General features: G+C 37.7%; 1 protein-coding gene across 50 annotated transcripts in view; it reads right to left on the reverse strand.

Moving 5' to 3' along the window:
* Positions 1 to 13,391, reverse strand: part of DTNA (dystrobrevin alpha) — a 419,235-nt gene that overhangs the window by 58,911 nt on the left and 346,933 nt on the right. For 25 of the 50 annotated variants that reach the window (XM_070050330.2, XM_089305832.1, XM_070050313.2 and 22 more), the window contains exons 10-11: positions 12,418 to 12,542; positions 6,195 to 6,278 (exon numbers count right to left, since the gene is read on the reverse strand). In XM_070050330.2, coding sequence (XP_069906431.1) covers positions 6,195 to 6,278; positions 12,418 to 12,542 — 209 coding nt within the window. Of the gene's footprint in view, positions 1 to 4,441; positions 4,532 to 4,604; positions 4,867 to 6,194; positions 6,279 to 12,417; positions 12,543 to 13,391 lie in introns of those variants that run through there. The other 25 variants (XM_070050308.2, XM_051851996.3, XM_070050320.2 and 22 more) reach the window with 2 other exon arrangements.

The following is a 13,391-nucleotide window of genomic DNA, read 5'->3' on the forward strand; positions in this document are numbered from 1 at the left end:
TGAAAAGGATCAAGAATTAAGACAGTTGACCAAGTGACAAGTTTAACTTAAAACTTGGATATTTAGAGTTTTTTCCGAGTGAGGTACCTTATTGCTAGAAGCTCTTCTGAAGCACACAAAGAGCTTAAACAAGGGTGTAAAGTAAATTTTGCTTTTCTTTGGAGAATAGTGTTTTAGGATCCCTTCAAAGAAACATATTCTCACAAAATTTTATGGCACAATTTAACATCTTAAACTTTCATCATGTAACTTGATAGTTTGCATGGAGAAGTTAAGAGGTATTTCCAATTTCTAGTGAGTTTTAGGATCAGGCACATTGGAACCTACTTGGTAAGGGAGGACAGCTTCCAGCACATCCGTGTACCAGACTGCAACAGTGACTTCCCTTAGCTGCAGCTCCAGCTCAAAAAGCTTCTCCTTGCTCTGCCTGCTCTGTCCTCAAATCAAAATGCATTCTTCCCTTTAGCCTTTGAACTGGGAACTAACTGGATCCAATGGGTGATACATCTTACCCAGTCTTCATCTGAGGAGAAGCTGGACTACATCCCAACACGTGTGTGTGTGTGTGTGTGTGTGTGTGTGTGTGTATTCTATTTTCTTTTCACTAGGCCCTGGCCAATGTATATACACATCCCTTTGCACACATATTATTGCTGTGTACCCTGGAGGGCACAGAAGAGCAAATTTTGAAGTTTATGTTCCACTGAAAGAAAAAAGGCAGAGGTGATTCTATTTTTCTATTTTTATCTAAAACATTCTCTATTTCTCAAAAATTCCTTTTAAAACTCTGCAAAAAATAGTATGCTTAAAGATAAATAGCCTTCATGTCAAATTTCTCTCTCTCTCTCTCACACACACACACACACACACATACACATACACACCACATACACATATACCAAGATTGACACAGTGGGTTCTAGAAGGATGCAATAATTTCAAAATACTTCAAATTTATTTTTAAAACTCTCTCCTTGATTTTGGAGGGCAGAAACTGATGCCAGTATTTTTACTTTAATAGAAACATTTTTGAGTTATTCTAAAATAATAAAAACATACACAAATGTTCCTTGGGTTTTTGCATAAACCTGAAATATGTTTTGTGAAACCATTTCTGCTTGTATTATTACATTAACTCTGGTTAAAGATATTTTCTTCATTGAATATGGTATTAAAGGCTTGGATACAGTCTCACAGAACAAGAATATTATGTAAACAAATTATGTAATAGAATAATTATAACTACAATAGTTGAAAGGAAAGTTATATGGGAATCATGGCAAAATAAGAACAGATACTTGTATTTTCATTTCTATTGGTTTTAAATTAACTGAAAAACTTCTCTGGACTCTCAATTGTGGATGTTTATTTTGTTCCTCACTGTAATCAACACAGTCTAATAATGAGGTCATTAGGTAATTTAAATACAATAAAAAGTCTAGATGCCTAGAAATTAGTTTTGTCAAGAAATAATCTCTTGAAACATTCTATTTCTCTTTTTCTTTCTTTCAATAGTTTGTATTTGAAATATAAAATATCTTCTCCATGCAAATAAATATACAAGCATAAAAAATAGGTTGGCATCTCAGTGGGAAAATTAGGTGTTATCAATTTAGGCTGGCATGAAAGTTGAATCATTTGAAGCAGGTGCCATGGAAGAAATAAGAATTCTTAGGTCATATTTGATTCACTACATTTACCACATTGTCCCCATATATCACCACCTCATACTAATTACATTTTTGCCAACAGAGCCTCTAGAAGAGTTTGCAGGGTATATAGCATGCAGAGATAATAACTAAAGCAACTCTAGTAACAGAATAAAGGTTACTGAAGTAAGAAAGAGAGGCAACTATGTTTTTAATTATGCACTAACATTTAAGTATACCAAACTGTTAGAACTGAGTGTGAAGACTAGTTTCAGTAAAGTTTGAAAAAGTATCTAGCATATTAATGGAGCTCTGGGGCTACATAAAGCAAAATATAATCTGCAGAGGGTGATTCATTCAAATTTCATGAAAGTTCACACAACATACCCAGAACGTATTAAAAGATTGAGGAAACCTTCTGAGTGGTACCAGATGTTGACTTATAAATTTGTCTATTTTTAGGATTAAAAATGGATAGGCTTTAATCACAGACAAAATTATCCATGAAGAATACTTTGATATTCAGAGACAAAGGCTGAATTTGGTATCAGAACTTTATTTCTAGTCACTATTGATTACCAGATCACAAAAGCTTAAAATCTAGTTAGAACATTTTGAAGTTAGATTTAAAGACTGGGTTGTTAGACAAAGAATCAGCAAGAGTTTGCACAGACTGAAAAAGACTTAGTGAATTAGCCTCCCTTTGGCTGAAAACCCAAACCAATCAATCAACTGATCAAGCAGTCAACCAACAAAAAAACCACACAATTGCTTCTTCCCTTGGAAGAATAAGGATTTGGGAATTGCTTAGTGTGGGAGGTGTGTCCTCCTCAAATGTACTCTAGAGCACAGTACAGAATAATCACTTGTACTATGACAAACCGGAAAACAGCTTATCAGAATGCATTTAACACAATATATGAAGAATAAGCTATTTTATAACATGTGGTAAAGTGAGCAGGTCTGACTGGATCTTATATATAATAGCCAAAGTGAATCCTTTTGTGAGTGGTTACCACTTCAGGAGTTGCAACTATGAAAATATCTGTGGAAACTTTGAATGCAGTTTCAAATATTGGAGGTCAAAAAGCTAGCCATTTAAACATTCAACATTCCTTTTGTGGTGAATGAATATGGCCCATGATTAAAGAGACTTATTTAACACGGGAAGGAACTAGTTGACCTTCTCATATAAACTAAGCAAATATTTTGGCAAGATAATTAAGATTTTACAATGGAGACACGGTGTCATTGAAGAAAGAAAATCCTTAGAGGCATAATGCTGTGCAAAGTGAGGGGGGCCGAGTGGCTTTTGGGCCTGCCTTTGTGGTCAGTCCTTGCTATAATATTGCAATGATAGCATGCTACCTTTCATAAGCTCAGGTAATGTTGCTGGCCTACAACACATAGCCCTTGTAATTGTGTTCCTAGTGGTGACAACAGATCTCTACTAGTCCAACCATTCTTTCTTATACATTTATAAGAAAACAATCTAGATTTAGGTATCCAGTCTATGACTAAGAAAGTGAGTGAGCTGAATTGGCTCGTGAGTTATGTTATTTGACCTATATCCCACCTAACTGCTAACTAGCAGTGAGTATACATATGTGTGTGCACACACAAACACAGTCATACACACACACACAAGAAGACTTCAGAGGACTAAGGGAGAATGTCTTCTTTCAAGTAAGGGAAAAATCGATCAAGTGAATAGCTAGAAAAGGATATCAGAACAGAGGATGCAATCAGTGGTGGTGGTAACCAGAGGTACACACTTGTAAATCTGTGTGAGGTAGAGGACTAAGATGTCAAAAGACTTCAAAGATATACCCTAGCTTCTTTTGAAGATCAAAGCGATGTTCTTTAAAGGATTCAAGTTGAGTAATACCAGGAGTTTGCAGTGAGGATTTTGGAGCAATGATTTCAATTTATCCCCACTCTGCTTTATTTTTCTATGATTTATCACAATACGAAAGACTGACAACTCAGGTTTAATAAATTATCTGTATGGCAAACTTCCCTACTTTCTTAATGCTGATATACTACTGATCACACGATTCTTGGATTGCAAGGGTTTTTCTTGATTTTAAAATTGATGGTGGTGGTGGAATAGAGTGAGGGCAGAGCCTAGGTCATATTTCTTTGGTCTTGTTCCAATACGATCTTAGGCTTATGCCTAGATCTGGAAGAATGGATTTACACCTACCTTAGTGTCCTGACATGGTTAAGAAATCAAAGGTGGATCACCACCAAGCATTATTGACAGAAATTAAGCACTGATAGCAAGAAACTGGGTTTGAAATAGCTTCTTCGGTTGGATTCAGACTGCTCTCCCTGCGGCTCAGTGAGACAAAAAATCTTAAGACTGGTTAAGTCTTGTTATCTTTACTGTAATAGATCCAGCCACATGGCACTGCCCTAGCCTCTCCCAGTTAGGGCTAACAATCAGTCCAAAGAGGCTCCTTAATTTAGGAGTCTTCTAAATCACCATCTGGGGTCTTGTACAAAGTAGATACATAGGCAAGTGAGATTTCACTTGGCACTCTTCACATGTTCAGATCTCAGATGTACTGCCATGAGGCTGCAAAATCAATAGATTGAGTAGAGAGAGAGGAAAGAGCTGAGCCGTGCAGCTCAAGTTGGATATTCTCACCAGAATCCCATAAAACCCCGGAAGACCTCCATCTCCAGTAAGACATGCGACAAGAGGATTTTAGTGCTGGAGTAGAGTGACTAGCAGTTTAGCTACGGAACTACTGCTACAATTAGTGATTCCAGGCCGGGATACTGACCGTGCGCCGTGGTCAAGCTGATTTACATACAGCTTTATGAGTGAATGCTCTTCAGCCACAGGGCTGGCTGCACTTATCCCCTCAGGTAACCTGAGGGAGTCAAATAACGAGACCTTATTAAAACCTCCTATGGACAGAGCAAGGCCCACTCAGAGGAAACACATTGAGTGTACACAGTTTTATTGAACAGCACCCTTTAAACAGAAACCAGAAGAACTGCAGGCTTTAAACAATATGTCTGGGTTCACAGGGAACATTCCAAAAGGACTGAAAGTGAGAAAAAAAGGGAATTGATCATACTTGGGGTAAATGTGTACCATGAACCCTGGAGGAACCAGAATAGCTCAAAGTATTATAGAAATATTTTAGGGTAGAGGAAGTCAATGTTATCCATCTAGACGCAGCCACCATAAGCACCGTCCGAGCTGAAATGATATAAAATGACCTTCAGTAAGGATGGGGTCTACCTCTGCTTGACATTTGCAGAATGCAGAGCTTCTTAACAAAAGAATCTTTTCCAAACATCACACCAGGTGGTCCCTAGATAGATGCACAGGCCCGTGTCTCTCACAGATTATACACTCCATGCCTTTGTTTCAGAAAAGATGGCTGCATTTGCTTGTGGTTCTGACAAGGAGGGCTCACAGGAAGTTCCTAAGGGCCTAAGCAATATTTCACTGGAGATGTTTTGTCGTACAGATGCCTCCTTATTTCCAATTGTTACTGACTTAATTTGTAAATGGGAAACATACCAACATACCGTCACATTCTATTTATTTTACTAATTATAATTACGAGGGGTATCTTCATTTCAGGTTCCTGTTGGGGGGCAAATACTGGAACTCAGGGGGAAACAACTAGTAGTACCCTGAGTCTGTTTTCAAATCTTCACTAAAAACATGAGGCTATTACAGGGAAATGAGCACCTATAAACCTCTTCAGGGAAAAATGGACTATGTGCATTTTGTGAATTATAAGGCTGCATTTTTTTCTGCTGAAAGGTATTTAAGATCCTATATTCAACTGCACATTCCAGTTATCCTCACCTTTGTTTCTGCTTTCCTGTGGGACTTCTCCATCTATTTATAAAATAATCCTCTGGTGCTTGATTCGTGATATTTGATCAAATGACTTAGCGTACCTCTTGACCTCTGCATGTTTCTAATGCTAACTTTCAGAGAAGCAATGCTTCTCTTGTTCCTTCTCCCATGAGCTAGGGCCTCCTTTTTAAAAAATTAAGTTCTTGTTATTATCTAGGAAGTTAATTATATTAGAACTCCGTTCCCATATTTTGTCTTCAGCCTCTATCTTTGGGAGCTCCAGAGTTCACCAAGAAGAGGTTTACTTTATATCTGGAGCTTTAAATAATGCAATGCCTCAGAAGTCGTACAATAATACCGAATTACATCTGGGAATTCCTATTCCCCAGGTTCGGTGGACCCCTCCCAGCGCTATGAAAGTGATTTTCTCAAGGAGAAAGAATGCATGTGTGACAGTAGGTAAACTGAAACATACTCCACACTCGTACTGTGGGTGGATTATAAATGTGCGTTGTAGAAGTGGCATGAATCCCAAAAGACACCCAGCCCCCTTTAAATACACATACATGAACGGAATCGAGAATTTGTGGACATTCAAAAGCTAGTCTCCAACAAACTCCTGCACCTGCCTTACTCTAGAATATTTGTCTTGCCACAGAGCAAGATTCATTACCAGAGAAGAGGATGTATGTTATAATAGCATAGGAACTTACCTCCTGGTAATGAAAGGACTTCCTGAGGAGGGAACAGAGTGGGAGAACAGGGTGTCATTCATGCTGGTTACAGGTCTGGGAGGCCTAAAACAAAGTACAGTGTGTACAGAAAATGAAAACAAACAGCACAGATTGAAAACTATCATCATCCCTCAAGGTAACTGGATGGGAAGATCTGAGTTCTCTCTCACCCAGGAGACTTTACATTTAAGTTTGTAAAGGTACATTTCTTTGAGAAAAGAGAGAGTCCTTCAAAAATTTCATGAAAAATGGAATTAAAAGATGTTTATTTTGGTGCAAAAATTTTGGAATCCATGCATTGTTTTTTGTATAATACACATTTTCCATGAATTTTTGAAGATCCCTTGTATAGATTCTGTGTTAATCATTGAGAGCCTTGGTGTTTTACTGAGTTCATGAGCCTTGGTGTTTTATTGAATTACAGTCTCCAACTGAATAAGGATTTTGAAGAATATGTAGACATATTTATACTGCTGTCGAAAGGGAGAAGCTTTCAAAGCATGATTAGCTTACTTCACCAAGTATAATGGTTTCATTTCCTTTGGATAAATTCCCAGGAGTGGGATAGCCGGGTCAAGCAGTAGGTCTATATTCAGCTTTCTGAGATATCTCCATACTGTCTTCCACAGTGGCTGTAGCAGTTTACATTCCTACCAACAGCAGATTAAGGTAACCTTCTCCCCACATCCTCCCCAGTTTTTGTTGTTTGTTGACTTCTGTATGAGGACCATTCTAATGGGTGTGAAGTGAAACCTCATTGTGGTTTTGATTTGTATTTCCCTGACAGCGAGTGATCCTGAGCGCTTTTTCATGTGTCTATTGGCCATTTGAATACATCCTCTTAGAAAGAGGACAATCCCTGAGGCTTTGTAAACTTCTTTCTGTGTTCTCCATGATGACTTGCCTGATGTGGAAGGATATAGGCTGTAAAATCATATTGTCTTATTTGCTCCTTGTCCTACGTGAAGATGCAGTTAAGCACCACAAGGATTTAAGAAGTTGCTGTCGTGTGGGTGATCCATGTGATAGGGTACATGGTGGAAGCCATCTTACAAATTTTACTTATTTGCATAGGATTAGAGAAAGAATATAGTAATCAATATTTCTCAGAATTGTTTACAGTCCTAACTACCTGCTATCATTTTTCATTTCACGTTACTCTTTTCTTAGCATAAATGTCTTTAGGTAAAATGATCAAGCTAGGATCCCTATATCTCATCTCCAAGCAGTTTTTGGTCTTATTCTAGGTTCAGTATAAGAAGCTGAATGGTAAAATGAGACAGGATTTAGGATTTAGAAGATGGAGGATGAGGCAGGGCATCAGTCTGAGTCAGAGAAAATTTTGTTTCACTATAATTCTACATTTGAATTTGAATATAGGTATATATTTTTGAATGTTACATTAATTATAGTAGTATATAAAAGGTATTACTGTTGGCTTAAGAGTCAGATTTATAAATAATTTAATTTTTACCTTGAGGAGCTAGAGTAAATTTGGGGTCTAACAATGAAGATATTCTGGGAAAAGGTAGACACTTCTCCCCATATATTTTTTGGAATGCTCATAATACTCTGTAGGTTTCACAGTGTTGGCACTGAATGCAAAAATTCATTGGTATCATTTCCTGGTAGCTGGTGCTAAACTGTGTTCTAAGATTTTGTAAGATACACTATTTACTGGATGACTTCAAAGCAACAGCTTCACTATTTCATCAACTCTAGATATAGTAACTGAAGTTCTGAAAATAATCAGTGTATTGCATTACTTATTTAGGATCTATCTTTGATACAAGTGAGCTTGTATGAAGATAGTTGAAAATGAACTCTTCCTTAAGCCCAATAGTATCAACCTTATAAGAAGGATGCTAATTTTATACAAATGTTCTGTATGGATTATGGAAAGCTATGTAAATTAAAACAGTGTACACAATCCTCATGTAGTTCTGCAAAAAGTTGAAAAGATAAACTTGACCTGACATTACTGGTTTTCTTGTGTCATTTTAAACTTTCCTGTCATGCTCTATCTCTAGGAAATGAGAAAATAAGTGAATTTTAATTAGCTGAATGAATTTATTCTACTGAATCCAGTTACTGCAAAGTTGAAATCCAGAGTATTTAGCAAATGATGACATGTTTAAAGTTCACCATCAAAATGTTAAACTTGGGACACAGAATGGATACCTATGGCACCAAAGGTTTTCCAAGGAACTAAAGTTCCTACTTCCTCTATAATCAAATGGCAAGACCTTATTTAATAAATAGGTCACACAAGGAATTTTAAACATATCCACTCTTATGAAAAACAAAAGAAAGCTCCACAAAATGGAATAAGTCACAAGGGCTTAGTGCCACATTTTCTTTCTTGCAAGACCTTCCCAGAGGACATTTTTGTAAAATTACTGTCCTTCTTGAAAATGGAAAGTGTTCAGCTCAAGGCAGAATGAGTTTTAAACTAGTCTCATGCTGCTCACTTGTTTTGTGTCTCATAACCACCTGTAAGTTTTTTAAGTACATTGGAGATTACTGAATTACTTACCAAGTGTCACTTTTGGCAGCAAAGAATGGAATAGAATAGAGACTGTTAATCATAGTAACATTTACAAGCAGTACAATTACTAAGAACAAATGCCAAAATACCCAAATGTCACCACCTGCTCATTTCTATTTAAGGTATCATTCATGACTGGCAGCATCTCTCTATTGTAAGGATATAAAATCCTGACTATAGTAAAGAACAGCATTTTGGGTGTGTCACAACATTTGTTTCTATACATAAGTGTGTGTATCATGGTAGTATTGAAGTCTGTTTAAAAATCCTATTGGCTTATTCTCCTTTCAGTGTACTAATGCTACTTGTAAAATGTGAGATATCTATATCTATATCTATATCTATATCTATAACATTTTTCACATTTAAAAGTTGGAACTGGAATATGTAACAGGTAATGAAAATATTTTAAAGTTTATTTATTATGTATTGATCAAGTCTAAGTCATGCGATTTGTGTCTATATCTTATAATGACTTCCTACTGCTCAAGATTGGATACAGTATATATATGAGGAAATTTCAAATTTTAACACAATCACAAAACAGCAAGATGCATGCACTTAAGAAGGCTATATAATGGGGGCCAGCGCTGTGGTGTAGCGGGTGAGGCTGCCACCTGCAGTGCCGGCATCCCATATGGGCACTGGTTCTATTCCCAGCTGCACTACTTCCTATCCAGCTCTCTGCTATGGCCTGGGAAAACAGTGGAGGATGGTCAAGTCCTTGGGCCCCTGAACCCTTGAGGGAGACACAGAAGAAGCTCCTGGCTCCTGGCTTTGGATTGGCTCAGCTCTGGTCATTGCAGCCATCTGGGGGAATGAAGCAGTGGCTGGAAGACTTTCTCTCTCTCTGTCTCTCTTTCTCTCTCTCTCTCTCTGCCTCTCTGTAACTCTGCCTTCAAATGAATAAATAAATATTTTTTTTAAAAAAGAAGGCTATATAATGTTCAACATCAGTTTCTAAATATATGGACTTCATAACATTAAACATTTCAGCATCACACATAAGGACATACAATTATTCTATAATTAAATATTTGCATCTTGTGAATATTTTTCTGAACAATGTCTTAAGAGTTTGTACTAATACAAAATGAACACACTGTTTTTTTATAGTAACAGAAAAACTGCTTTGAGTCTATGCTATCATTCCCCATACTCCAACCTCGAGGGAATGCAGCATATGACAGCATATCCTTATCAAAATTGTTAGTGCTCAAACCTCACTCTGCTCTCTTCCTGCCTTTGTGTGCTGTGAGCTTATCTATGTGTGTAAGTGATACCAAATGGATAGTTTTGTGAACCTATATGAAAATGTGTCCAATGAACATAAAGATGTGGTCTGTGACTACAACGAAAACATTTATTAACAAATTACTTGACAAATTACAGGCAGAAGTTAGTGGGGAGTGAGGATGACAGAGAAAGAACCACCAGCAGGAGACATGTTTTCCCTGCCATGTATGATTCTAAGGAATACATTTTTAGGATGCCATGTGCTAGAGACTCAATAATAAAGTTTCTTAGTACACATGTTATCACACTATGATAATATTTGTTCTGCTTAAGACCTTTACACTCAAAGCCATATTTTGGAGTAATAACTTAAGGGTTTTATGTGTGTGTGTGGGGTTATGTGTTTTTATTTCAGGTGTTTCTTTACTTACTTCCACCTTACAGGACCATATAAATGTGGTAGAATGGCTTATGATGAAAGGACATACCAGGAAATGTTATATATGTTAAATTTATTAAAAGTGTACCTATATACATTTAAAAGGAGGGTGACTATTCATTAATTCTGCATATATGCTAACTGTGGCAAGTTAAGAGGGTATTCCTCTTTGTGAAAGATTAAAGCATGTACCATAATTTTGTTATTTTTTATTTTATTCTATTTTTATTTTTATTTTTATTTTTTTGACAGGCAGAGTGGACAGTGAGAGACAGAGACAGAGAGAAAGGTCTTCCTTTGCCGTTGGTTCACCCTCCAATGGCCGCCGCGGCCGGTGCGCCACAGCCGGCGCACCGCACTGATCCGATGGCAGGAGCCAGGAGCCAGGTGCTTTTCCTGGTCTCCCATGGGGTGCAGGGCCCAAGCACCTGGGCCATCCTCCACTGCACTCCCTGGCCACAGCAGAGAGCTGGCCTGGAAGAGGGGCAACCGGGACAGAATCCGGCGCCCCAACCGGGACTAGAACCTGGTGTGCCGGCGCCGCTAGGCGGAGGATTAGCCTAGTGAGCCGCGGCGCTGGCCAATTTTGTTATTAAAATGGATTTTATGTGCCTTTAATAATTTAGAATAGCTCAATGAACACTATATTTTAAAATCAGAGTTCTTAGACATGGATATCTACCTGTTTATGACAATAGCAAGTTAACAAAGAAACAATTATATAAGACAATTCTATAGTTAAAAATAGAAAAAAATCCTGTTCTAACACAGACTGGACAGTCTACATCAAGCATTTCTTGTATATTATCTTAACAATTAAATATCCTGCACAATTTTCACTCTAAAATTAAGATGTTCACCCTGGGAAATATATTAGCATAGACCAATATTTAGATTCAAGGACTCTTTTGAGAATCTTATTAAACACATGAAAGTTTTCTCAGAAACAAGGCACATTTTATATACAATTTTAAGGTAATCCTGAAATCCTTCCATAGAACCCAAATTAAGAACATAGATATGTTTCAAGAAGGTGGACCTCATGTTCTAGAAGCTTTAAGAAGTATCTGTGCCCATATAATTCCTAACTGTGCACGGGAGCAGGGAGGGAGCTTCTTTCTTCTCTTGAGTCTAAAGTAACACCAGGGAAGAAATACTTTCTTCTGACTATGCCTCTCTGTCACCCCGGCCACCAGGCCTGAAAGAAGCTCCAAGGCAGGACATTTCTGAGAAGTGGCAAGGATGGTGGTAGCCACCCACCGGCCTTACCCACTCTAACTACAAAATCCAAACTTTGGAGAAAAAAAATCATTTTTAAAAAATATTCTGGCAAATTTTCCTAACAACTCCCTTCCTCAACCTTCTCCTGCATAGACCATGATTCTTCTAATATTATTGAGCTTGTCATTAAAATTCAAAGCAATTGCTATTTACTGTCATCTTGAAAATGAATGGCTCTGGAGAGCAATGAAATAAAGGGTTTTTGCAAGGGTACTTCAAAAAGTTCATGGAAAAATAGAATTAAAATATAATTTCAAAAACTTTAGAAATCCATGCATAGTTATTTCATTATATGCTTTTCCATGAACTTTTTGAAGACCTTTCTTATTTGGGATTCAAAGCTTATGATATTAAGGTATAAGATGCTTGAATATTGTTTTTCAACCATGGTAATTCCATTGATTGTTAACTCCCAAATGTGCAAACTTTGCTGACATATTTTATAAGTAAGCTTTCTGACTATTTACCATTTCTGGGTGAATTACATTAATGTTGCATATTTGACTAGTGCAGCTGGACAGAAGTACTATGTATCTCAACAAGAAAATTTTTAATGGCATTACTTTGACCCTATCTTTTTTTTTCAAATTAAGTCTTAGAACCTGGTCCTTGAAACTGATAGGAAATTGCCTTTGCAAGGATTTGGGCACATGTCGGTGAAGAAAGCTGATCTTAATCTGGAGGGCAGAGATACTCACACAATGTGAGCCAAGTTGAGAGGCTTCTCAGGCTGATCTGGGAACATGGGGTGCAACGGTTCACGGCTAGAAGCACAGCTCAGAGACTTGCTTAATGCATTAGTTAGCTTCTTAGCAGGTGATTTCTGGGAGGAAGAGAGAAGTGATAACTAACGTTTATGTAATATTTTATCAGATTTTTCATAACAAACATTCATTCATTCATTCAATAAATTCTTTTCAAGTACCTACTCTAAGTGAGGAACCTACTCTAAGTGAGGAAGTTTACTCCACGTTGGGACTAGAGTACTAACAAGCCTCCAGGTTATCTACCTCCTGTCAGCAAATGCATAGGAAATGCAAGCAGTCACCATGCACTTGGGCTGGCATTTAATGGCCACAAGAGTTTCTTTTGACAAAACTTCGGGGATTGGGAAGATAATTTCAGATCAAGGAAGCAGCAACTGCAAAGGCAGGAGGGAGGACAGACTCAGTTCCGGAGAGGACAGCAGACGGCAGAATTAGAGGGCTTCCGGGGCACATCTGGGACTGTCATTTCCAGGGCAGAGGGGGACAGCGATGAGTTAGAAATCACAGGGATGACAGGATCAGGCCTGCTTCTGGAAGGAATGCTCCCACTTCGGAACAGAAAACGCTTTGTGGGGAGATAGGAGTAGAAGGAAGCTGAGCAGGTTTTGCAAGAATCCAGGTGCAAGATGTTCCAGGTGTGGCGGAACACATTCAGTTAGAAGTAAAAGCAGAACTTCAATCTGAGTGCTTTCCCCGGCATCACGCTGTTTGTTTTTCAAGTAGACTGGTGGACTGTTTATCTTAACATTACACAGGAAACATTGTAAAGACCAGTGTACCACACACAGTAAACCTTTAATCAAATTTACCCTGTCCAGAAGAAGTCATTTATAATTGTGCCTCTTGCTTTCACATCTAGGTTCCATAACTGGTAATATGATGGAGTGACTTTGTCCTCATTATTT

The sequence above is a fragment of the Oryctolagus cuniculus genome, chromosome 10 (assembly GCF_051225735.1).
Source record: "Oryctolagus cuniculus isolate XC-2025 breed Fujian yellow rabbit chromosome 10, ASM5122573v1, whole genome shotgun sequence".
NCBI classification, from domain to species: domain Eukaryota; kingdom Metazoa; phylum Chordata; class Mammalia; order Lagomorpha; family Leporidae; genus Oryctolagus; species Oryctolagus cuniculus.